The sequence below is a fragment of the Anomaloglossus baeobatrachus genome, chromosome 11, assembly GCF_048569485.1.
Source record: "Anomaloglossus baeobatrachus isolate aAnoBae1 chromosome 11, aAnoBae1.hap1, whole genome shotgun sequence".
In the NCBI taxonomy this organism is placed as follows: domain Eukaryota; kingdom Metazoa; phylum Chordata; class Amphibia; order Anura; family Aromobatidae; genus Anomaloglossus; species Anomaloglossus baeobatrachus.
The window spans coordinates 42,425,906-42,451,419 of record NC_134363.1 but is presented as its reverse complement, the minus strand read 5'-3'; the positions used below and the strand labels follow the sequence as shown (position 1 = coordinate 42,451,419).

Sequence of the window (25,514 nt, the reverse complement as noted above, 5' to 3'; positions counted from 1 at the left end):
AAGAAGTGACATGCTACTTCTTTTTCTCAAGAAAATCTAAAAAACGCAGTGTGCGCACACCTATTTTTTTTTTTTCCACAGGTTTTGATGGGGAATGTCTGCAGAAAGGTTACAACCATTTTCTCAAGAAATTTCTGCAGCAAAGCCGCAAAAAAAACCACGGGTAAAAGCGCAGTGTGTGAACAAGGCCAAGTTTGGTTTTCAAAGGCTGTGGTTTATCAAAACAGTGTAAAAGAAAAAACACTGAGTTTGTTGCCCATAGCAACCAATCACAGCACAGCTTTCATTGAACCAAAGCGGTTTTCAAAATGAAAGCTGATCGCTGATTGGTTGCTATAGGCAACAAAAGGCAATTTGGGCCTAAAAGTTTAACCTACATATGTAGGCATATGTTACGGCCTAGCAAATGTACATACATAGATATAGATGCATCTATAAATTCATTTATTAGTCCTGCAGGTTTCTAGAATTAAAAAAGTGTAATGACAGACACTTGAAATTCTAATTTTATATCTAGTTCAGAAATGTCAGCATCTTTATGCTCGAGACGTCTTGGATGTGTGATATTATCTGCACCCTTTCAGTACCATCTTGAGAACCACAACATAGTTACAGGTAGTCCTCAGGGGACATAAATTCAGCAGATTTACTTAAAATAGCTTTTAATAAAGATGCAATAGTGCAATAGTTTGATTCCCTTTCCAGACCCAGCTAGTAAGGCAGTGTGACGCCCTGGACTAGTCAGGGTGTCACAGGGAACTGCACCCTCTTTTCTTCCTGGTGCAGAACCCACCCTCCATGGTTCTGGGATCCTAAACTTTGATGTTGCTTCCACCAGCATTCAAACCCTAGTCACCTCACACCACACCCTGTCAGGCACACCAGTGGGTGGTCTAGCTGGAATAGGGCCACCCGCCTAGGGGTCAGGCAGACTGGTGGGAGGGACAGTCAGTTGAGTGGTAGTCCTCATGGAGTGAGGAGCTAGGGGTAGTTGGAGCTCCCTGGGAGACTTTGGCTAGGTCGCAGACGCTGGTCTGGGACCGGAGGAGTCGGAGACCCAGTCGCAGGGTATTGGAGAAAGGAGCCAGACTTAGTTTTGGAGAACAGTCGGCACCGGAGTACCTAGTAACCGAACCGGTACCAAGCAAGGTGGGGTACTGGACCTTAGATCAGGGAGTAGCTTCACGCAACCTGATAATTAACCTGTGGAGGATATTATCTCTATAAACTGTCCCCAAGAGCTCAGAGATCGAAGGCACCAACACAACAAGGGGGATAGGGCTTTCCAACCCATGCAACCCACTGAAATCCCAAGTGTCAGCCATCGAGAGCACAGCTTCTCTACTTAATAGTGGGAAGCGAGACCCTGAAAGCTTCAAGCCAAGGGGTCACACGAAAACACCTAAAATTAGTGCAAGGAGGCAGGTCAAGACCACTAGCAACATCAAAGGGAGCGGATTCCCGGATGAGCTCCCCCAGAGAGGCAGTGGTACCCAGAGACTTGGTTTACCTTTGTGTCAGAGTCTGCTTTGCGGTTGCATCACTACCAACACTGCCTGAGTGAGTATGCTGTCCTCCGCTGCTTCCAACCTGCACTGCGCTCCCCTACACCTCCATCATCCAGAGTCCCGGGGCCTCCCCTACCCGTGGAGGGAACGTCATCTGGCTGCCCCACTCCATCTCCCCTGGGTACTCCGATCGGCAGCGGCGGTACTCCCCTTATCGCGAACCATGGGTGGCGTCACAAACTCTTATCCCCTGTAAATACTCCTCCTTTTCATTTGAAGTGGCCGTAAGACCCTCGAGCCACAGCAGACCCCGGATCCGAGCGGTTGAACCGCTGCAGGGGCGGCACAGCAGTGCCTGCACCCGTCTGTGGTGCGGAACATAAGCGGTTAATCAAATCTTCATTTAGCTAATGTGACTGATCATTTCTTAAAGGGAATATGTCACCAAGTTTTTTCCACCTAATCTGAGAGTAGCATAATGTAGGGGCAGAGATCCTGATTCCAGAGATGTGTCACTTATTGGGATGCTTAGTGTAGTTTTGATAAAATCACGGTTTAATCAGCAGTAGATTATCATTAGATGCTGCCAGGTAGTCCAGCATATACATGAGCTCTGTATAATGTCGCTTTCACATTGCGTTCTGTGGTTCCGTTGTGGCTTCGGTCTAAAGCCCACGCAAAACGGGTTATAGACACATGCGCTGACGGGGCCATTGACTATAATGGTGCAGACGGAGTTACCATGTGCTCAGTCGTGCACAGTTTTCAGGGGCATACGCTTTCTGGAGACAGACACCCAGATGTAGTAGACTGATTTTATAGTCAATGGCCCCGTTGGTGCATGCGTCTGAAACACGTTTTGCGGGGGATTTGGACCAAAGCACCAACGGGACCACTGAAAACAGGATTGAACGCAATGAGAAAGCGGCCTTATACAGAGCTCATGTATATGCTGGACTACCTTGCAGCATGCCAAGTAGTCCTGTAATGATAATCTACTGCTGATTAAACCGTGATTTTTATCAAAACTACACTAAGCAGCCCAGTAAGTGACACATCGCTGGAATCAGGGTCTCTGCTCTTACGATATGCTGCTCTGAGATGTGGAAGCAAAAACCTGGTGACAGATTCCCTTTAATATTGCGTCTGAACCAGGGCCTAAATCCGTGATAACAAATCTGTCCTCAAAGGAAAAACTCCTCCACTAGGTGGGTGATGGTCCGTCTCAGACATTTTTAATGTTGTCCTTCGAAATAATATACTAAAACCAAAAGAAGTAGCTTAACATTCACTTTAATGCCAGGTAAACATTAAAACCAATATGGCGAACTGTACACCCTATGGCTAAAGAAATATCCACTGACAGGAACCAATATTTTTCAATTACAAAAGTAAAAAAAGAAAAAAAAAAAAAAAGAAAAGAAAAAAAATATTCCCATTTATATATTAAAAAAAAAAAATTAAAAAAGTGCAACGCAGCATCTATACAGTGTTTTTCCTCAGTCCTGCCCAACATGGCGGCATAGTCAGACATCATTCAGAACGTATGGATTACAGTATTATTGGTATTAGCACCGAGTAGTGGGTGTGCGTCCAAATCTCAAAACCCAGAAATTTGGTTATAAAAAAACCCCAAAAAGTGGTTAAAAATATATTTTTTGCCCCAAGTTTGTAGACGGGCCTTTGGATTGCATTCCAGGATAAAATAAGGCAATGGCACGTGCCCGCAGATGCCAAGGATTTAGAAAAGGTTTGATTTAAAAAAAATGTAATAAAAAAAAAAATTAAAATATTCACAGGCGATATTTGGCAGATTTCGCTCCCTGATTTATTGTAAAATGTCCGTACGATAACACATCGGGCCATAGAGGTAGTCCGCGTCGGCCATGTTGGTTGACAGTATCATGCCCAGTATCCTTAGAAGGAAGGAGCCGGTTTAGGCAACAGTGTAGATCTACACAGGTCTGGATACAATGGAGGTAGTCGGTGGGTTTGGCCAAATTAGTCAATTTGCAAGTCGGAAATATCTCCATCAGAAACCAATTTTTCCTGTAGGGGAAAAATTAAAATAATTACGAAATCGAAAATGTGCCATGTAAATTGGTTACAAGGATGTCCTAAAGGGGGATATCCAGTTTGGGAGGACCAAGTATCGATTAATGTATCAGTATATAATATTGGATAGACCCATTGTTAAAACTGGGAACACTTTATTGTTAAAGGGGTTGCCCACTACTTTGACACTGATGGCCTATCCTTAGGATTGGTCATCGTTGCCTGATCGGCCGGGGTTTGACACGCAGCACCCTCGCCGATCAGCTGATCTAGGTCCCGGCGGTGGCAGCTGGAAATGCTCAGTTCCGAAGATGCTCCGTTTTCGGAGGCACTGCACACTGAATGGGAGGCGGATGTGCAGTAACCGGCCGCATCCACTGTCAGAAGACGAAGAACTGAGCATTTCTGGCCGCTTGCGCCGCCGGGGCTGAGATCAGCTGATTTGCGGGGGTGCGGCGTGACGGACCCAAACCAATCAACTATCAATGTCAAAGTAGTGGACAACCTCTTTGATACCTTTCCATTTTTTTTAAATAGTCAATATATACACCAGCACATAAGTCACAAAACTTTAGGGCAGGGGCTACACGGTGAATTTGGCCATAATGTTGGTCACGCTCTATATGCTGCTGCTACATCACAGCCTGATGCACGCTATTGGGTTTGCATTGCAAAAAGCTCGGCATCCATTGGATTTTTTAAGATTTTATTATAATGGTCGTTAGAGGCTGACCTTGTCGCAATGCAACTCCATTCACTTGCATTATGCTGGGATGTAGCAGCAGCATTCAATCTTTGTCACGGCCCAAGTTGGCATGCAGCCCCAGCCTAAAGGGGTTAGTCATCGTCATGTGGCTACTTCGCTGCTCCTCTGCGCAGGTTCTGAAAACATTCATTGGCTTCGTAAATAAAGGAGATTGCTCACTGGGCGCTTTTAGAGCTTGGGCAGGTGAGGGTGCAGCAAGGTGAGCAGCCATTTGCGGGGGCGTAACGACCGCAGTCGCATAGGATGCCATCACGACCAGGCCAGCAGGGTTCAATCAGCAGCCGGCTCCTCTCTGTGAGAGAGGAGCTGCGCTGTTCTGTGACAGACCACATGGCCGCTATATGGCCCGTGAGTCACGGGGGCCCATCGTCAACGGCAGAGGGCCCCCCTCGCCAGTCATCGCGTACAGCAATGATGAAGCATAAAGCGGAGCGCTCCGTTCCATGCTTCATTATTCTCCCCATGTCATTCTCGACGTCTCGGTGCAGCCGAGCGCGGTGATGTCACTACTGTGCTGAGACTGCAGAGTGCAGAATGCATGACGGGGGATACACCGTCCGGAGCAGCGGGGTAACGAGGCAAGTACTTTTTTTTTTTTTTTTTTTTTTTTTTTTTGAGTACACGGTGGCCAGAGGCCTATGGGGCTGCATTATACATGGAGGTCTATGGGGCTGCATTATACAACATGAAAGACACCTTATAAATGACTGTAGGGGTGCATTATACATGGACTATAGGGGTCCATTATACATGGAGGAGTATGGGCAATATGAAGGACACCTTATACATGGACTATAGGGGCCCATTATATATGGAGGTCTATGGGGCTGCATTATACAACATGAAGGACACCTTATACATGGACTATAGGGGTGCATTATACATGGAGGACTATGGTGCTGCATAATACAATATAAAAGTCTATGGGGGTGCATTATAATATATGGAGGACTATGTGGTGCATTATAATATATGGAGGACTATGTGGTGCATTATAATATATGGAGGACTATGGGGTGAATTATAATACATGGAGAGTTGCATTATAATAATTGGAGGGCCACTTTATACATGGAGGACTATGGGAAATACATTAGAATACATGGAGGACTATGGAGCTGCATTCAAATATATGAAGGGTTATGTGGGACCCTTTATACTATATGGAAGCCTATGTGGGGGCCATTATGGTATTTGGAGAACTATATATGAGGGGGGATAAAGATATAAGCATGGGATGGATATCAGAACATAGAAAAGCTGGGTGCTGAGGGAAAGATGTATAGCAGAGCATGGGGAAGCTGGGTGCCAAGGACAAGATGGATATCAGAACATAGGAAAGCTGGGTGCTGATAGAAAGAGGGATTTCAGATCATGGGAAATGTTGGTGCTGGGGGAAAGAGTCATGTGTCGTCGTCATTATCCCGTCCCCAGAGCGACGGCGTGTGTGGAGGGGGGGAGGGACCAGATCCTCTGCAGCACCTCTACAGGAAAAATGAAGCATTACACAGTTCCTATCAAAGTCAATGAGCTGTCGATGAAATGCATTGGGGTTTCCAAAGTGAGAGGCGCTATTACGCAAGTTAGGGTGCTCAATTAAAGGGTTTTCCAGTCTTTTTGTATTGATGGCTTATCTTTAGGGATAGTTCATCAATATCAGATTGATGGGGTGTGACACCAGGCACCCCACAAGGTCATCTTTTCCTTACGCCGTATGTGATCAGTTGCAGAGCTTCTTACTCCATCCTCTGTATAGTGGTCGCAACGGGTTACTAGGGGCGGATGAGCAGTACCTGTCCACGGCCATTAAACAGTTTACGGAGCTGTGCAACTGATCCCTTCCGAGCACCGAGAGCAGCTGATGGGTGGGGGTGCTGTGTGTCGAACCCTCTCCAATCTGATATTGGTGACCTATCCTAAGGTTGGACATTGGTATAAAATTATTGGACAATCCCTTTAAAACACAGAATTCCTTAATATGGAATCCCTTTAAGATATGTAAGAAGATAGATTACCCAGCCTCCTTGCTTCTGCAGCCAGGGCACAAACATGTCCATGTATTGAAGACTGTAGCCCATTAGTGTGTGAACGGCATGGCTATTAATCCCGGCCACTTTCCTGGTCAGCTCCATGGTCAGAGCAATTTTCGTCAGTTCTGGGCTCACATTTGAGCCCGCTGCGTCCTGTTCCACCTCGGCATCGCTCGTGAAGACTTCTGCAAGACGGAAGAAGCTGCCGTAGGACATCCTGCTGAGGGTATTCCTGAGGAAGGGGTCCCTATTGATCTAGAGGATAAAGAAAAGAGGACTTTCAAGTTAATCCAGACGGCCCAGAAATAATTAGCATTCCCTCAAATGTAAATTTGGGAAAAGAGAGGAAGCAATAGGAAAAGGTTCCGCAATTTCCATTACAACAGAACATGGGTAAATGAGTGACCCCATAGATGTCCTTACACATTGGACGAATGACTGGGACACTTACAGTGCCTTGCCAAAATATTCAGCCCCCTTGAATTTTTTCAACCTTTTCCCACATTTCAGGCTTCAAACAAAGATAAAAATGTTAATGTTCTGGGGAAGAATCAACAACAAGAGGACACAATTGTGAAGGTGAACGAAATTTATTGCTTATTTTAAACTTTTATAAACAATAATAAACTGAAAATTGGGGCGTGCAATATTATTCAGCCCCTGTAAGTTAATACTTTGTAGCGCCCCCTTTTGCTGCGATTACAGCTGCAGTCGCTTGGGGTATGTGTCTATCAGTTTTGCACATCGAGAGACTGAAATTCTCGCCCATTCTTCCTTTGTAAACAGCTGGAGCTGAGTGAGGTTGGATGGAGGCGTTTGTGAACAGCAGTTTTCAGCTCTTTCCACAGATTCTCGATTGGGTTCAGGTCTGGACTGTGACTTGGCCATTCTAACACCTGGATACGGTTATTTGTGAACCATTCCATTGTAGAGTTTGCTTTATGTTTGGGATCATTGTCTTGTTGGAAGACAAATCTCCGTCCCAGCCTCAGGTTTTGCAGACTCCAACAGGTTTTCTTCAAGAATGGTCCTGTATTTGGCTCCATCCATCTTCCCATCACTTTTAACCATCTTCCCTGTCCCTGCTGAAGAAAAGCAGGCACAAACCATGATGCTGCCACCACCATGTTTGACAGTGGGGATGATGTGTTCAGGGTGATGAGCTGTGTTGCTTTTACGCTAAACATATTTGGCATTTTGCCCAAATAGTTTGATTTTGGTTTCATCTGACCAGAGCACCTTCTTCCACATGTTTGGTGTCTCCAGGTGGCTTGTGGCAAACTGTAAATGACACTTTTTATGGATATCTTTGAGAAATGGCTTTCTCCTTGCCACGCTTCCATAAAGGCCAGATTTGTGCAGTGTACGACTGATTGTTGTGCTATGGACAGACTCTCCCACCTCAGCTGTAGATCTCTGCAGTTCATCCAGAGTGACCATGGGCCTCTTGGCTGCATCTCTGATCAGTCTTCTCCTTGTGTGAGATGATAGTTTGGATGGACGGCCGGGTCTTGGTAGATTTGCAGTGGTATGATTCTCCTTCCATTTCAATATGATCGCTTGCACAGTGCTTCTTAGGATGTTTAAAGTTGTGGAAATCTTTTTGTAACCAAATCCGGCTTTAAACCTCTCCACAACAGTATCACGGACCTGCCTGTTGTGTTCCTTGGTCTTCATGATGCTCTCTGTGCTTTATACAGAACACTGAGACTATCACAGAGCAGGGGCATTTATACGGAGACTGGATTACACACAGGGGCTTATATTTATCATCATCAGTCATTTAGGACAACATCGGATCATTCAGAGATCCTCAATGAACTTCTGGAGTGAGTTTGCTGCACTGAAAGTAAAGGGGATGAATAATATTGCACGCCCCAATTTTCAGTTATTTCTTATTAGTTTAAAAATAAGCAATAAATTTTGTTCCCCTTCACAATTGTGCCCACTTGTTGTTGATTCTTCACCATAAAATTTACATTTTTATCTTTATGTTTGAAGCCTGAAATGTGGGAAAAGGATGAAAAATTCAAGGGGGCTGAATACTATCGCAGGTCACTGTATATAGAAATCTTAAAGGAAGTTTAATTCTGTGACCTTCATTTATTTTCAGACCCACTGACATCCAGACTGCAGACTAATTCAAGTTTCAAATTTTTCTCTTCAGGGAGTGTCCCTCACAGTAATATAGGCTGGATGTGAGGTGTTGAGCTGTCTTCATTAGCTCATGTATCAGCACAGCTTCTATCCTGTACCTTCCTCTGTTTCTAGTCTGCAGTCTCTGAAACTGTACATGCTTTGTCACCTCTCCACTGAGAAAGTTCTTTCCCTGCTCCACAAAAAGAGCCATGAGGAACAAGATCTCCCATTGATTTGCAACATTTTTGCAAAAGCGCTCAGCTAAATAATAGGACTAGCAGCTGCAAAACCGGTTGAAGGTTTTAAGGAACACTATTTAGAAAGTTGCGCAACTTTGCATTTGCAAATGAGCAATAATATAAATGTTTGTGGTGTACACAGCCTTCACGTCCAGAAGGGGAAGGGAGTGGATGTGCACAAAGGGAAGAGATAGGAGTACATTTAAGAAGTAATTGGAATAACCTATTTCTTAAACAATCCTCTCCCCAATTGGCAGCACGAAAGTGCACCAGCCCCATTACTGTTTCTCCAGGCACAGCAGCTCATCCGTACGTTTGGCTGCGCCTCATACTGCAACTCATGAGCAATTCAAGTGGATGGAGCTGAACTGCAAGACCAGAAAGCAGCACATACAGACAAGCCTTTAGGGTCAAACTGCAAGCCAAGGAAGCAGCACATAAAGACAAGCCTTTAGGGTCAAACTGCAAGCCAAGGAAGCAGCACATACAGACAAGCCTTTAGGGTCAAACTGCAAGCCCAGGAAGCAGCACATACAGACAAGCCTTTAGGGATAAACTGCAAGCCCAGGAAGCAGCACATCAAGACAAGCCTTTAGGGTCAAACTGCAAGCCCAGGAAGCAGCACATCAAGACAAGCCTTTAGGGTCAAACTGCAAGCCCAGGAAGCAGCACATCAAGACAAGCCTTTAGGGTCAAACTGCAAGCCCAGGAAGCAGCACATCAAGACAAGCCTTTAGGGTCAAACTGCAAGCCCAGGAAGCAGCACATCAAGACAAGCCTTTAGGGTCAAACTGCAAGCCCAGGAAGCAGCACATCAAGACAAGTCTTTAGGGTCAAAATGCAAGCCCAGGAAGCAGCACATACAGACAAGCCTTTAGGGTCAAACTGCAAGCCCAGGAAGCAGCACATACAGACAAGCCTTTAGGGATAAACTGCCAGACCAGGAAGCAGCACATCAAGACAAGCCTTTAGGGTCAAACTGCCAGACCAGGAAGCAGCAAATCAAGACAAGCCTTTAGGGTCAAACTGCCAGACCAGGAAGCAGCACATACAGACAAGCCTTTAGGGATAAACTGCCAGACCAGGAAGCAGCACATCAAGACAAGCCTTTAGGGTCAAACTGCAAGCCCAGGAAGCAGCACATCAAGACAAGCCTTTAGGGTCAAACTGCAAGACCAGGAAGCAGCACATACAGACAAGCCTTTAGGGATAAACTGCCAGGCCAGGAAGCAGCACATCAAGACAAGCCTTTAGGGTCAAACTGCTAGACCAGGAATCAGCACATACAGACAAGCCTTTGACTGGATAAATAAAGGGACCCCGGCGCTCTTCTTCACTCACATAATAGACAGGGGCTTTTAGAGTCAGACCCCCATCCGTTAGACATTCATAGCTTAAGTATAGGTCAGTTTTTGAGCCCCAAAACCCCCTTTAATAATTATATTTATATCTCGTTATCAACTAGTGTCCCTAGAGTGAATATTGTTAAGGGGGCAAATCAATATTGAGGATGATTACGCCTCAATCGGCCCTCACCTTTTCGTTGATCACTACGGCCTGTTCCTGCAGCAGGGCCACCAGATTCCGTATCACTTCATCCTTGTCTACGGGGGCCGGCCGGTCGTCAGTAGTCACATTATTGTTGTCTGTGACGTGTAGAAAAAGACACAAACTAATTCACTAACTTACATAAACACAACATCTACTTTATAGAAGTTTTGTCAAACTTACAAACTATTTGGAAAGTTGTTGCTAAATTGCCCCACATTGCCGAGCCCTGCACTCACACAGTGCCGTGCAAATGTTTTAGGCCGATTTTGAAAAAAAAAAACAAAACAGAAAAGTAACATTGCTTTCTAAAATAGAAGTGTTAAAGAGTTTTTCCAGGATAAAAAAATAAAACTAATTATAACTTAACGCACTTGGGTGGCAAAGGGGGCCGGATCTCCTCCAGCACTCCCCCCCCTGGCACTTGGGCGGCAAGAGGAGCCAGATTCCCCTGGCACTTGGGCGGCAAGAGGAGCCAGATTCCCCTGGCACTTGGGCGGCAAGAGGAGCCAGATTCCCCTGGCACTTGGGCGGCAAGAGGAGCCAGATTCCCCTGGCACTTGGGCGGCAAGAGGAGCCAGATTCCCCTGGCACTTGGGCGGCAAGAGGAGCCAGATTCCCCTGGCACTTGGGCGGCGAGAGGAGCCAGATCACCCCGGGCACTTGGGCGGCAAGAGGAGCCAGATCACCCCGGGCACATGGGCGGCAAGAGGAGCCAGATCCCCCCGGGCACTTGGGCGGCAAGAGGAGCCAGATCCCCCCGGGCACTTGGGCGGCAAGAGGAGCCAGATCCCCCCGGGCACTTGGGCGGCAAGAGGAGCCAGATCCCCCCGGGCACTTGGGCGGCAAGAGGAGCCAGATCCCCCCGGGCACTTGGGCGGCAAGAGGACCCAGATCCCCCCGGGCACTTGGGCGGCAAGAGGAGCCAGATCCCCCCGGGCACTTGGGCGGCAAGAGGAGCCAGATCCCCCCGGGCACTTGGGCGGCAAGAGGAGCCAGATCCCCCCGGGCACTTGGGCGGCAAGAGGAGCCAGATCCCCCCGGGCACTTGGGCGGCAAGAGGAGCCAGATCCCCCCGGGCACTTGGGCGGCAAGAGGAGCCAGATCCCCCCGGGCACTTGGGCGGCAAGAGGAGCCAGATCCCCCCGGGCACTTGGGCGGCAAGAGGAGCCAGATCCCCCCGGGCACTTGGGCGGCAAGAGGAGCCAGATCCCCCCGGGCACTTGGGCGGCAAGAGGAGCCAGATCCCCCCGGGCACTTGGGCGGCAAGAGGAGCCAGATCCCCCCGGGCACTTGGGCGGCAAGAGGAGCCAGATCCCCCCGGGCACTTGGGCGGCAAGAGGAGCCAGATCCCCCCGGGCACTTGGGCGGCAAGAGGAGCCAGATCCCCCCGGGCACTTGGGCGGCAAGAGGAGCCAGATCCCCCCGGGCACTTGGGCGGCAAGAGGAGCCAGATCCCCCCGGGCACTTGGGCGGCAAGAGGAGCCAGATCCCCCCGGGCACTTGGGCGGCAAGAGGAGCCAGATCCCCCCGGGCACTTGGGCGGCAAGAGGAGCCAGATCCCCCCGGGCACTTGGGCGGCAAGAGGAGCCAGATCCCCCCGGGCACTTGGGCAGCAAGAGGAGCCAGATCCCCCCGGGCACTTGGGCGGCAAGAGGAGCCAGATCCCCCCGGGCACTTGGGCGGCAAGAGGAGCCAGATCCCCCCGGGCACTTGGGCGGCAAGAGGAGCCAGATCCCCCCGGGCACTTGGGCGGCAAGAGGAGCCAGATCCCCCCGGGCACTTGGGCGGCAAGAGGAGCCAGATCCCCCCGGGCACTTGGGCGGCAAGAGGAGCCAGATCCCCCCGGGCACTTGGGCGGCAAGAGGAGCCAGATCCCCCCGGGCACTTGGGCGGCAAGAGGAGCCAGATCCCCCCGGGCACTTGGGCGGCAAGAGGAGCCAGATCCCCCCGGGCACTTGGGCGGCAAGAGGAGCCAGATCCCCCCGGGCACTTGGGCGGCAAGAGGAGCCAGATCCCCCCGGGCACTTGGGCGGCAAGAGGAGCCAGATCCCCCCGGGCACTTGGGCGGCAAGAGGAGCCAGATCCCCCCGGGCACTTGGGCGGCAAGAGGAGCCAGATCCCCCCGGGCACTTGGGCGGCAAGAGGAGCCAGATCCCCCCGGGCACTTGGGCGGCAAGAGGAGCCAGATCCCCCCGGGCACTTGGGCGGCAAGAGGAGCCAGATCCCCCCGGGCACTTGGGCGGCAAGAGGAACCAGATCCCCCCGGGCACTTGGGCGGCAAGAGGAGCCAGATCCCCCTTGGCACTTGGGCGGCAAGAGGAGCCTCTATCTTCAATCCTAATGCAACATTTTGACACCAACAGTGACCTATAGGTATGTGTTGTGTTTCTATGCCCTAAGGCAAAAAAAACAGGGGAAACAGACACTACATGACACCAATTTAAACAGCAGTCATCCGTGCAAGTCACTAAATTGTGCCAAAAAAGAACCAGAATATTTACTTATTTAACAGAAAAATGGAAAAGAAAAAAAAAAAAAAGAAAAAGTTACAAAGTGGATAAAAGAAAAAACCCTCATCATACCTCCTATTACACTGTAGCCACATAATGGAATGGCTGGGGGTTTCGGGGGCTCCTGGGGACTCCTCAGCTTTTTGTGTTTCAGCAACGTATCCAACTTTTTGGCAGCCAGAGAGTAAATCTCAGAGTCTTCAAGTCTCCCTGATAATACATAAAGAATAAAAACAATAAGAGATGATCGCTCAGTAGTTGTATCCACCGCCGCACAAACCAAAGCTTAAGCAGGACTGATTTATTTTATTTCATTTGTTTGGGGGGGGGGGGGGGGTTGCATTTTGATACACCTTTTTTTTTTTTTTCTTTACTGTACAAGTTACATAATTTTATGTTTTGATAAATCCAACTTTTGCAGACATGGTGGTACCAAATATCTATTTAATACTTTATTTTTGCATCTGGAAATGAAATATTAAAAAAAATAATAATAAAAGAATAAATAAATAAATTTAGGGCTTTTTTACCTGTACTATAAATCAGAATACATAGGAGTACAATTATGGTTGCGACAGAAGGGAGGCCTTAAGCATTGAGAGATTGACACCAGCATTTAAGTGGCTAAACACCAATTAGAGGCGGGGGATTCTCCTTACTTGTGATCAACAGGGGTCCCAGCAGTTGGATCCCTCCATATTTATACACTTAAAAAGGGGTATTTCCATCTCCAAGACCCTATCCCAATATGTAGTAGATGTAATAATAATATTATATTATTATTATTATTATTATTATTATTATTATTAATAATAATAATAATAATAATAATAATAAATAATAATATTAGCAAATACCTCCAATTAGAAATGTAGTATAGCTCTTCTGATTAGCTATATCTCTTACCTCATGTGCAGGGCATTGCAGGAGCTTATGTATCCATGGTTTCAACCACTAGCAAGTAACTGTCACTATACGAGTGGTCATAATCATGGATGCCTAAGCTGTAATGCCCTGCACATGAGGTAAGAGACAATTGGAGGTATTTATTAATTTAATAATATTAATAATAAATAATAATAATAATAATAAATAATGTTAGCAAATACCTCCAATTAGAAATGTAGTATAATTCTCCTGATTAGCTATGTCTCTTACCTCACCTTCAGGGCATTGCAGTAGGTGTATTGTTATACACCTACTGCAATGCCCTACACATGAGGTAAGAGACATAGCTAATCAGGAGAATTATACTACATTTTTAATTGGAGGTATTCGATAATAATAATATTAGTAAATACCTCCAATTAGAAATGTAGTACAGTTTTCCTGATTAGTTATGTCTCTTCCCTCATGCGCAGGGCATTGCAGTAGGTGTAATACTATATTAATAATAATATAATAATAATAATAATAATAATAACAACATTGCATCTACTGCAATGACCTGCGCATGAGGTAAGAGTCGTAACTAATCAGGAGGATTATACTATATTTCTAATAGAAGGTATTTACGAATTTTTATTATTATTATTATTATCATTAATATTATCATTATGACTACTACACTTCCTGCAATGCCCTGCACATGAGGAAACAAATATCGCTAATGAGGAGACCTATACTACATTTCTAATTTGAGATATTTGCTAATATTATTATTATTACACCTACTGCAATGCCCTGCATATGAGGTGAGATATAGCTAATCAGGAGAAATATACTATATTTCTAATTGGAGGTATTTGCCAATATTATTACACCTACTGCAATGCCCTGCACATGAGGAATTCAACATAGCTAATCAGGAGAACTATAATACATTTCCAATTGGATGTATTCGCTAATAATATTATTATTACACCTACTGCAATGACCTGCACATAAGGTAAGAGATATAGCTCATCAGGAGCCCTTTACTAAATTTCTAACTGTAGGGATTTGCCAATATTATTATACCTATTGCAATGCTCTGCACATCAGGTAAGAGACATAGCTAATCAGGAAAATTATACTAAATTTCTAAATGGAGGTATTTGCTAATAATATTATTCATTATTATTCCTACACTTACTGCAATGTCCTGCACATGAGGTAAGAGACATGGCTAATCAGAATAACTATACTACATTTCTAATTAAAGGTATTTGATAATATTAATATTACACCTACTGCAATGCCCTGCACATCAGGTAAGAGACATAGGGAATCAGGAGAACTATAATACATTTCTAACTGTAGGTATTTGCCAATATTATTACACCGATTGCAATGCCCTGCACATTAAGTAAGAGACATATCTAATCAGGAGAACTATACTACATTTCTAATTGAAGGTATTTGATAATATTAATATTACACCTACTGCAATGCCCTGCACATCAGGTAAGAGACATAGTAAATCAGGAGAACTATACTACATTTCTAACTGTAGTTATTTGCCAATATTATTACACCTATTGCAATGCCCTGCACATTAAGTAAGAGACATATCTAATCAGGAGAACTATACTACATTTCTAATTGAAGGTATTTGATAATATTAATATTACACCTACTGCAATGCCCTGCACATCAGGTAAGAGACATAGTAAATCAGGAGAACTATACTACATTTCTAACTGTAGGTATTTGCCAATATTATTACACCTATTGCAATGCCCTGCGCATTAAGTAAGATACATATCTAATCAGGAGAACTATACTACATTTCTAATTGAAGGTATTTGAGAATATTAATATTACACCTACTGCAATGCCCTGCACATCAGGTAAGAGACATATCTAATCAGGAGAACTATACTACATTTCTAACTATAGTTATTTGCCAATATTATTACACCTACTGCAATGCCCTGCACATCAGGTAAGAGACATAGTAAATCAGGAGAACTATACTACATTTATAACTGTAGGTATTTGCCAATATTATTACACCTACTGCAATGCCCTGCACATTAAGTAAGAGACTTATCTAATCAGGAGAACTATACTACATTTCTAATTGTTGGTATTTGCTAATATTATTACACCTACTACATATTAGGATAGGATCTTGGAGATGGGAATACCTCTTAAATTCTACGGGAACACCATTATAACCTCTAAGTTTGCGGTTTCTGGGCCGCCAATGCCGTCCAGCCATGTATCAGCACACGTCTCTTCCAGCCATGATCTATACGAGCGGTGTGAATACATAATATAGACATACCAGTTTCCTGAATCGGAGCATGAGGTTCCTCTTTCCACGACTTCACGGGCAGAAAGTCCGGCCGGGCAGGTTTGGAGTCCGACTCCGGGACATTCTCTTTGTGCGTTTTTTTCTTAAGTAACTTTATAATGGAGAAGGAACGACTTAGCTTTTTGGGCGTTGCACTTGGCGGGTGCTTCTCGCGAGCGCCCGTGTCATATTGCCTGTGATCGTCTTCTGCCAGAGACGTTGTGGAGGCCATCACCGTACAGGCCAGTAAGGGGTTAGGGGACTTGGGACGTTTGGAGGAATCGCCTTTGCCCGCAGCTTTCCCGTGCTCATCCAGTACGGCATCAATAGAGTCTTTGGATTTACTGTGGACGCTTCCGTTCCGGTCCTTCAGCGCGGCGCCCTTCTCCTTAGCTTGGCTTTGTTTTCTCAGCAGATGCTTAATGTTGGTCTTGAAGCCATGTTTGGTCTCTTCCACCCGATTGATCTCCTCGTGTAGGGAATTCCAGGTACCATGACGTGCCGGAGCCGACGACTCGCCCAACGCCGGGCTCCGGTCATCTCTTTCAGGCTCTTTGCTTCTTTTTCGGTCTGCCTTTTTAGATTTCTTTGGAATTAATTCTTTACTTTCTTCATGATTCGCCCTTATGGGAAAAAGAAAAGACATTATGTGACCGTGTGCATTACACCAATCAACACCGGCACCTCTGAGTAACCACCAAGGTGTGAACAGCAACCTAATGGGTCATGTGCTGAACATTTTTTTGAAAGTGCAGCTACTGAGAGAAAATGAACTTATTTTCTCCCAGGAGCTGCTGGCTTTCAGTCATGCGGGCAGCACATGGAATGGCTACGGTTACCGCCTACTATACTATGAGCACACCCTGGCACTTTGACTGACAGCCAGCTCTGCACTGCGAGCCGTCAATCAGTGTCAGGCTGCCACAAACAGTATAGTGAATGATGACTCTAATCTCTCCCCGCACCGCCCCATGACTGAAAGCTGGCAGCTGCTGGGTAATTGCTCCATGCACTGCTCCCATGACTGAAAGCTGACAGCTCCAGGAATGAAAGTTGGCAGCTCCTGGGTGCTCCCTGCACCTCCCCATGACTGAAAGCTGGCAGCTCCTGGGTAATCACTCCCTGCACCTCCCCATGACTGAAAGCTGTCAGCTCCTGGGTAATTGCTCCCTGCATGGCTCCCATGACTGAAAGCTGACAGCTCCGGGAATGAAAGTTGGCAGCTCCTGGGTAATCGCTCCCTGCACTGTCCCCATGACAGAAAGTTGACAGCTCCTGGGTAATCGCTCCCTGTACTGCCCCCATGACTGAAAGCCGGCAGCTCCTGGGTAATCGCTCCCTGCAGCACCCCCATGACGGAATACCAGCAGCTCCTGGGTAATCGCTCTCTGCACCACTCCATGACTGAAAGCCGGCAGCTCCTGGGTAATCACTCTCTGCACCACTCCATGACTGAAAGCCGGCAGCTCCTGGGTAATCACTCTCTGCACCACTCCATGACTGAAAGCCGGCAGCTCCTGGGTAATCACTCTCTGCACCACTCCATGACTGAAAGCCGGCAGCTCCTGGGTAATCGCACCCTGCACCATCCCATGACTGAAATCAGGCAACTCCTGAGTAATTGCTCCGTACACCGCCCCATGACTGAAAGCTTGCAGCTCCTGGGTAATCGCTCCTTGCACCGTCCCCATGATTGAAAGCCCGTAGCTTCTGGGTAATTGCTCCCTGCACCCCCCATGATTGAAAGCCGGCATCTCCTGAGTAATTGCTCCCTGCACTGCCCCCATGACTGAAAGCCAGCAGCTCCTAAGTAATTAATCGCTCCCTGCACCACCCCCATGACCGAAAGCTGGCAGCTTCTATGTAAAAAAAAAAAAAAAAAAACTACAGGCAAAAAGCTGAAACAAAGAATCATCAGTCATGTAATGAAATGCACAACAAATCCAGATACATCACAAATTTCATCCACTTATTTGAAAAGTTCCTGGTCGACAGTCTCTAAATTTGTGTGAGCCATCCCATTCCAGCCTGACAAAAAGTAATCATACAGACCATCGAGCGTACCATACCTGTGACTGTACTTCTTATCGTCATGGTACGAGCGCCCCACATGTCCTACGTGCTTTCCCTCATCTTGGCTCAAGGATCGCTTTAAGAAAGCTTCCAAGACGCGCTTTGTTTCCGCTTTCACCTTGATCAGGCTGAGGTCGCCATTCGCGGGGTTACCGACTGCAGCCATTCCACATTACGGCTCTACAATACGGAGAAAGGCAGAACATTCACACAAAGGATGGAAGTTAGAAGTTCCAAAAATTCTTAAAAACGTCAAAACGTAATTTAAACAATTATTCAGTTTCCGAAAACATTTCCTTTGAACCACAGAGAGTCCGTTCTCTGAAAAAGGGTTAAAAGAAACATTAAGGAAGGGCCCGAGGCTCGGAGGATAATGACATGATGAGTTACAAAGGAAAGGCCGGCCGTTTGTTTTCGTGCAAAAGATCAAACAATCCTGGAACATTTGTTCTTAGAAGTGCATTGGGCGAATCCTCTGTTATCACTCCTGGAAATGTTTTTGTAAAGTACAATCCTAGGAGCCTTGTTCTTGGAAGTCTACATTGTGTGGTTCCTCTGTTATTCCTCCTGGAAATGTAGAAATACATTGACGACTACTGTGTTTTCCAAAAATAAGACGGCGTTATATTATTTTTTGCTGTGAAAAATGTCGCTAGGGCTTATTTTCAGGGAAACACAGCTATTTCCTATGTACTGCTACGTTTACCCCCTTATGTTTACCCCGAAAAGAAGGCAGACACCCCCCCCCCCCAACTTCTCTTTCCTAGGAGAATCGCACTTACCAGACCCGGGACATATAGAGTTGACAAGTAATGGGCTCCTCTCAAAAAAAAGGTCTGCGTCGCTGTCAGGTCCTACTGCATTCCATGGCGCCGTCGCTCCCCTCCATAGCGTTCCACGGCGCCGTCGCTCCCCCACAAAGCGTTCCACAGCGCCGTTGTTCCCCCCCATAGCATTCCACGGCACCGCCGATCCCCCCCCATAGCATTCCACGGCGCCGTCACTCCCCCCATAGCGTTCCACGGCGCCGTCACTCCCCCCCATAGCGTTCCACGGCGCCGTCGCTCCCCCCATAGCGTTCCACGGTGCCGTCGCTCCACCACCATAGCGTTGCAAGGCGCCGCCGATCCCCCATAGCGTTCCATGGCGCCGTTGCTCCCCCCCATAGCATTCCACGGCGCCGTCGTTCCCCCCCATAGCGTTCCACGGCGCCGTCGCTCCCCCCCATAGCATTGCACGGCGCCGCCGATCCCCCATAGCGTTCCATGGCGCCGTCGCTCCCCCCATAGCATTCCACGGCGCCGCCGATCCCCCACCATAGCGTTCCACGGCGCCGCCGATCCCCCATAGCGTTCCACGGCGCCGCCGATCCCCCATAGCGTTCCACGGCATAGTCGCTCCCCAATAGCATTCCACAGCGCCATCACTCTCCTATAGCGTTCTACGGTGGCGGCGCTCCCCCAGTGCCATCACTCCCCCCAGCGTTCCAGAGCGCCGTCACTCCCCACATAGCAAACCACTGCGCCTTAGCTCCACCCATAGCGTTCCACTGCGCCGTCGCCACCCCCAGCGTTCCACAGTCTGGTATTTTTTTGGAGGGCATGCGGGCCTGTCTGTTTTCTTATGGAGGATGTCTTCCCTCTTTAATAAAATGTTCTGCAGTATTCTTCATCTGTTTTTAACTGCCTGGAGATTTAATTATTAAGCATACTCCATAAATCCTGAAAATTCCTGCTAGGGCTTATTTTTGGAAAAAATCGACAGGTGTCACCAACGGGGTGAGTCCCTATACAGCGCCCGCATGCACATTAGGTGAAAGTAGGCAGAAGCTGCTGATTTTGGAGGGTCTGATTGACAATCCAATTTGTACAGGGGCCTCCTGATGAAAAGAATGAGAGAGAGCTGGAATATTAAAGCCGGATACACGGGGGTCCGATATTTCCTCTCTCCCCATTGAAAACATATGAACGTTCCGCTGAGCCCTTGTATATGGGGAGGTTGGGAGAGATGGCTAAGCAGAGTCAGCACAGATTTGACAGCTGCAGGGTCACTCCGCCATGACAAGGGGAAGGGTACCACCCAGTTGTATGCTTATGCATATTTCCAGGAGTAACTACAGAGGAACTGCACAATGCTGACTCCTAAGGAACAAACAAACAAACAAGGCAGGAGCTTTTTTTTTTTTTTCGTGGGGATTCCAAGTATTTATGACACTGATCCTCGGGAAACACGTGGCAGCGACTTGTCAAGAGGCGCTAAAATTACCCCTTGGTCATCAGGCGCATTCCTAACCCCACGGAGGATTGTAATTTGGGATTTTCCCGTTGTACAGGCGCAGATCACGTCATTGCCGAGTCTTGCCTCACTGGATGCAGACCTCGTCTTCGCTCCAAGGAACGGACGCGTTTATGATCGAGGGTGTAACCTGATGAGATCAGCAGAAGAACGCTGCATAGTTGTCCCAGGAAACATCATTCCTGATACTTTGCCCCCGTGGTATGAGATATGGACAGTATAAAAAAAAAAATAAATAATAATAATCAGGTTGCAAGCTTGTAGTTTTGCTTTAGCTCTATTCATTGCAAAAGGTAAAACCGGAGCTTAAAGGGATTTTCCCAAAATTGCAAGTGAGCCGTAGAATAGGCAATAACTTGCTGGGGGTTCCAGTGTTAGGACCTCCGGCGATTTGCAGTTAAAACTTAAGATTTTAGGCAAAAAAAACTAAAAATTTAATTGACATGTTGTGGATTTCAAAATTTGCAGCATCTGTGATTTATAGTCTTCATTTGGATAAGATTTCCTAAGCTCTTATCACAAATCGAGAAGAGCCTAATGTGATGTGCCACTTATGGGGCGGCTGCATGCTGCTATTTTTAGGCTGGGAAGGGCCAAATAACCATGGACCTACCCAGCCTGATAATACCAGCCCCCAGCTGTCTGCTTTACCTTGGCTAATTATCAAAAATAGGGGGAATTGGCATGGTTCTTTTTTATTATTTAGAACTTAAGGCTAAAAAACACCCTTTAGTGGCCAACAAAAGGCACTGAAGGGTGCAAGTTTACAATATGTAGATGGTGGAGGTTAATTACTTTGCTGTTAATATCCAGAGGACAGTGTGAGCTGGGCATCGCCTTATCAGGTCTTATGAAGACCCAATGACAAGATGTGGCCAGCCAATCACAGCCCTGCCAGTACTCAACATGGCTGAGGAAGCGCCCACAGTCAAAAAGCTTGTTAATTAGTTGCGCTACAGCCTTTCAACAAGCTTTATTCAGTATGGGAACAGCATCCGAACTCGACGAAGTAAATGTTCGAGCACCGGACACTAGCTGACTCTGAACTTTACTCATAGGGATGAGCGACCCTGAACTGTAAGTGTGTAATCATAACACATAGGACTGCATAGGAGCTGTATGCAAAAAAAAAAAAAAGTTTGCGAAAAGGACAAAAACTAATGGGCGACAACTTTGTGTAGGGACAATAACCTTTCCTTCAGCAAAACCCTCTCCTCACGACTCAGGAATGTCACTCGTCTGGATATTGTGCACATAGTAAATTCCAAAAAATGGTCTAAAAATTACACATTTTGCATAACATCAGCAGAACGAGTATTGTTTGACTAAGGCTCCGAGCGTCGACCCAAGCAAACAGACCCGTGACCTCTCCAAAACAAAAGGGCCACGAATTGTGTTTTGCATAGTTTTCTAGAATAACTAAAATAATATACATACCATAAGAAGGGTTACATGACTATATATATATATATATATATATATATATATATATATATATATATATATATATTCAACATTTTGAATTATTGAACAGTTGGACATGTGCATTAAAAAGTTTAGAGACGATCACATTAAAAAGCTCACCCGAAAAAGTTACAGTATTGTAGGATCATCCTGAAATTTCACCCGAAAAACAAATATCCCTAACTTTTTGAGCGTGTGTCATAAAGGTGAAATTAACTATACTTGTATGCCTTCTGGATGAGGAAAAATCATATTTTATGTCTTCCAGGCTATGGGGCGTGTGCTGCTAGGAAGATAAGCCTGTCTCCGGTCTTTATTATACTAGACTCTTCTTTCCCTTCTCTTCCCTAGTGTCCCTGTGATATCAGGTGCACGGCGAGACATCTTTCACATGCGCCTTCTGCCTGCTGTCTCTCCCGTTCCAGGCTATGGGGTGTGTGCTGCCTGGAAGATAAGCCTGCCTCCGGTCTTCATTATATTCCTCCTCTTCCCTAGTGTCCCTGTGATGTCAGGTGCGCAGCCGGAAATCTCGCGCATGCGCCTTCTGCCTCCCCCCATCCAGGCTATGGGAGTGTGTTGCCTGTAAGATAAGCCTGCCTCCAGTCTTCATTATATTCCTCCTCTTCCCTGGTGTCCCTGTGATGTCAGGTGCGCAGCCGGAAATCTCGCGCATGCGCCTTCTGCCTCCCCCCATCCAGGCTATGGGAGTGTGTTGCCTGTAAGATAAGCCTGCCTCCAGTCTTCATTATATTCCTCCTCTTCCCTGGTGTCCCTGTGATGTCAGGTGCGCAGCCGGAAATCTCGCGCATGCGCCTTCTGCCTCCCCCCATCCAGGCTATGGGAGTGTGTTGCCTGTAAGATAAGCCTGCCTCCAGTCTTCATTATATTCCTCCTCTTCCCTGGTGTCCCTGTGATGTCAGGTGCGGAGCCGGAAATCTCGCGCATGCATCTTCTGTCTCCCCCCGTCCAGGCTATGGGGTGTGTGCTGCCTGGAAGATAAGCCTGCCTCCGGTCTATTATATTCCTCCTTCTCTTCCCTGGTGTCCCTGTGATGTCAGGTGCGCAGCCAGAAATGTTGCGCATGCATCTTCTGTCTTTCCCCTTCCAGGCTATGGGGCGTGTGCTGCCCAGAAGATGAGCCTGCCTCTGGTCTTCATTATACTGGATTCTTCCTCCCCTTTCCTGGTGGCGTCAGGTGCACAGCCGGAGATCTCGCACATTTTCCTTCTCCCTGCTGTGTCTCCCCTGCACTATTCCACCGTTCTGTGGGCACAGGCTTCAATCTTGCTGAGAGTTGCTGCTGCTTCACAGTGTAGGAAAGTCAGCAGGCAGAATGCGCATGTGCATGATTTCCAGCAGCACACCTGATGCCACAGGGACACTGAAGAAAAGAGGAGGAGGAATCCTGTAAAATGAAGACCGGAGGCAGGCTTATCTTCCGGGCAGCAGACCATCCCCCCATAGCCTGGAAGACAAAAGATATAAAAAAGGATTTGTGACAAATGACCCCTCATCCAAGAGGCTCATTTCACCTTTTTGCTCTGAAGAGAAGGGGAGGCGGAATACAGTATAATGAAGACCAGACACAGGCTTTTCCCCTGGGCAGGTCATGCCCCATAGCCTGGAAGACAGAAAATAAAGAGGATTTGTGCCTAATGACCCCTCATCCAAGAGGCTCATTTTACTTTTATGCTCTGAAGAGAAGAAGAGGAAGAATCCTGTATAATGAAGACAGGACACAGGCTTATCTTCTGGGCAGGGCATGCCCCATAGCCTGGAAGACAGAAGATATAAAAAAGGATTTGTGCCTAATGATCCCTCATCCAAGAGGCTCATTTCACGTTTATTCTCTGAAGAGAAAAGGAGGAGGAATCCTGTATAATGAAGACCAGACACAGACTTATCTTCTGGGAGGCAAATGCCCCATAGCCTGGAAGACAGAAGATTACGAGGATTTGTGCCAAATGACCCCTCATCCAAGAGGTTCATTACACCTTTATGCTCTGAAGAGAAGGGGAGGAGGAATCCTGTATAATGAAGACCAGACTCGGGCTTATCTTCTGGGCAGTGCATGCCCCATAGCCTGGAAGACAGAAGATAACGAGGATTTGTGCCAAATGACCCTCATCCAGTAGGCTAATTTCACCTTTATGCCACCTGTATGCCCATATTAACTAAAAAAAAAAATGCAACAGATTACCTTTACAGTTAGATCCATCAACACAAAGTAATGACTCGAATACCTGGTGCATAAAAAAACCCCAACAAACCATTGTTCCAGAGTGCAGCATGTATGACAAGGGCCAATACAAGTCTATGGGTCCCTGAAAAACACGTCCAGCACACGGACGACAAGTGTTTAAAATGGCAAAGTAGAGAGGAAGCTTTGAACTCATTTACTTATGGATCCATCTATGAAAAACACTGAAGACACCGGCACCATTTTTTCATGCAGACGTGTGCCCCTTCCTCAGGAGTCTGGGGTGGAATCTTGTGATTGTAGCAATGAAAATGTTGCATTTCTGAGTGATACACGATGAAAACTAGAAACAAAATCTGAGTCTTCTGTTTATTTCCTCCTTTGTGACGTCTGTAAGATGTGACTAAATTCCCAAGTCCACCGGCTTCGTGCAACCTGATATTTTACTACAGGGTGACGCCCGTGTATGCACAGCAAGTGCAAGATGCGGTGTGTAAGGAAAACAAGCCGGTGCGAGCCCGGAAGGTGGACGGGGACGGGCTCTGAACAGTGGGGGGGGGACATAAGGGCAAGAAACTGTCAATACGAAATTGTGGAAACAATAAATATTTACATTTACCAGTATTAGTAAATATCAGAATGTTACAATAATGGGGTAAGGCTCATTCACAAATCTGTGGTTTTCACGGATCGCACTCCTGCCGGTGATAGTTTATAGGACTTGTCTGTGATTGTCTGCAGTAAATCGCAAAGGCCTGTCCAATTTCATCCAAGCGTAGGATCAAAATCAGCCATGCAAGTCTATGGATCCGAGAAAAAAAAAAAGCAGTCCGAACCCAGATGACATCCAAGTGTGGTCCGATGTTCAGACTGACAGAATGACGAAGGTTGGCCAACGCTACGCTCACACGTCCACTAATCATTTGTTAGAATGAATCCGTTGGCAAAAAAGTTCGGCAAACATAACTTTCTTCTCCGTTTTGGAAAAATTGACTTTTTACAGGATCTGTTTTTTTTTTTTTAACATTGGAATCTATAGAAAACGGATCCGTTCCCCGATTGCTGTTTATCCATCTGTTGTTCCTTCATTTGTAAAGAATCCGTTTTTTGATTACTGGATCTTCAAATGGAAGATAAATAGCAATCAGGGAACGGATCCGTTTTCCATAGACATCCATGGAAAAAATACAAAAAAACCCACAGATCTGGCAGAAGTCAATTTTTTCAAAACGGGCAAAAAAAAATACCGTAAGTTGTGCACAGAACTTTTTTGCCAACAGATCCGTGCTAATGGATAATTACTGGACATGTCAACTCAGCCTAACTTTTCTTTCTCAATGTACGGAAAAAAAAAACAAAAACGCAGGGCGGCCGAGACCCCCCCAAAAAAAAGAGACCCCACAGTCATTTCCCCTGCAAAAAGGAGGCCCCAGAGTTACCCCCCCCAAGGAGGCCCCAGAGTTC

The 25,514-nt window shown here is 46.6% G+C and overlaps 1 protein-coding gene across 1 annotated transcript in view; it reads right to left on the bottom strand.

The window, feature by feature from the left end:
* Positions 1–2,814: 2,814 nt before the first annotated feature.
* BCL2L12 (BCL2 like 12) overlaps positions 2,815–25,514 on the bottom strand; it is a 26,062-nt gene continuing 3,362 nt past the window's right edge. The window contains exons 2-7 of the mRNA XM_075327534.1: positions 18,088–18,271; positions 16,010–16,641; positions 12,871–13,008; positions 10,274–10,383; positions 6,345–6,614; positions 2,815–3,557 (exon numbers count right to left, since the gene is read on the bottom strand). Coding sequence (XP_075183649.1) covers positions 3,510–3,557; positions 6,345–6,614; positions 10,274–10,383; positions 12,871–13,008; positions 16,010–16,641; positions 18,088–18,257 — 1,368 coding nt within the window. The 5' untranslated portion in view covers positions 18,258–18,271 and the 3' untranslated portion in view covers positions 2,815–3,509. The remainder of the gene's footprint in view (positions 3,558–6,344; positions 6,615–10,273; positions 10,384–12,870; positions 13,009–16,009; positions 16,642–18,087; positions 18,272–25,514) is intronic.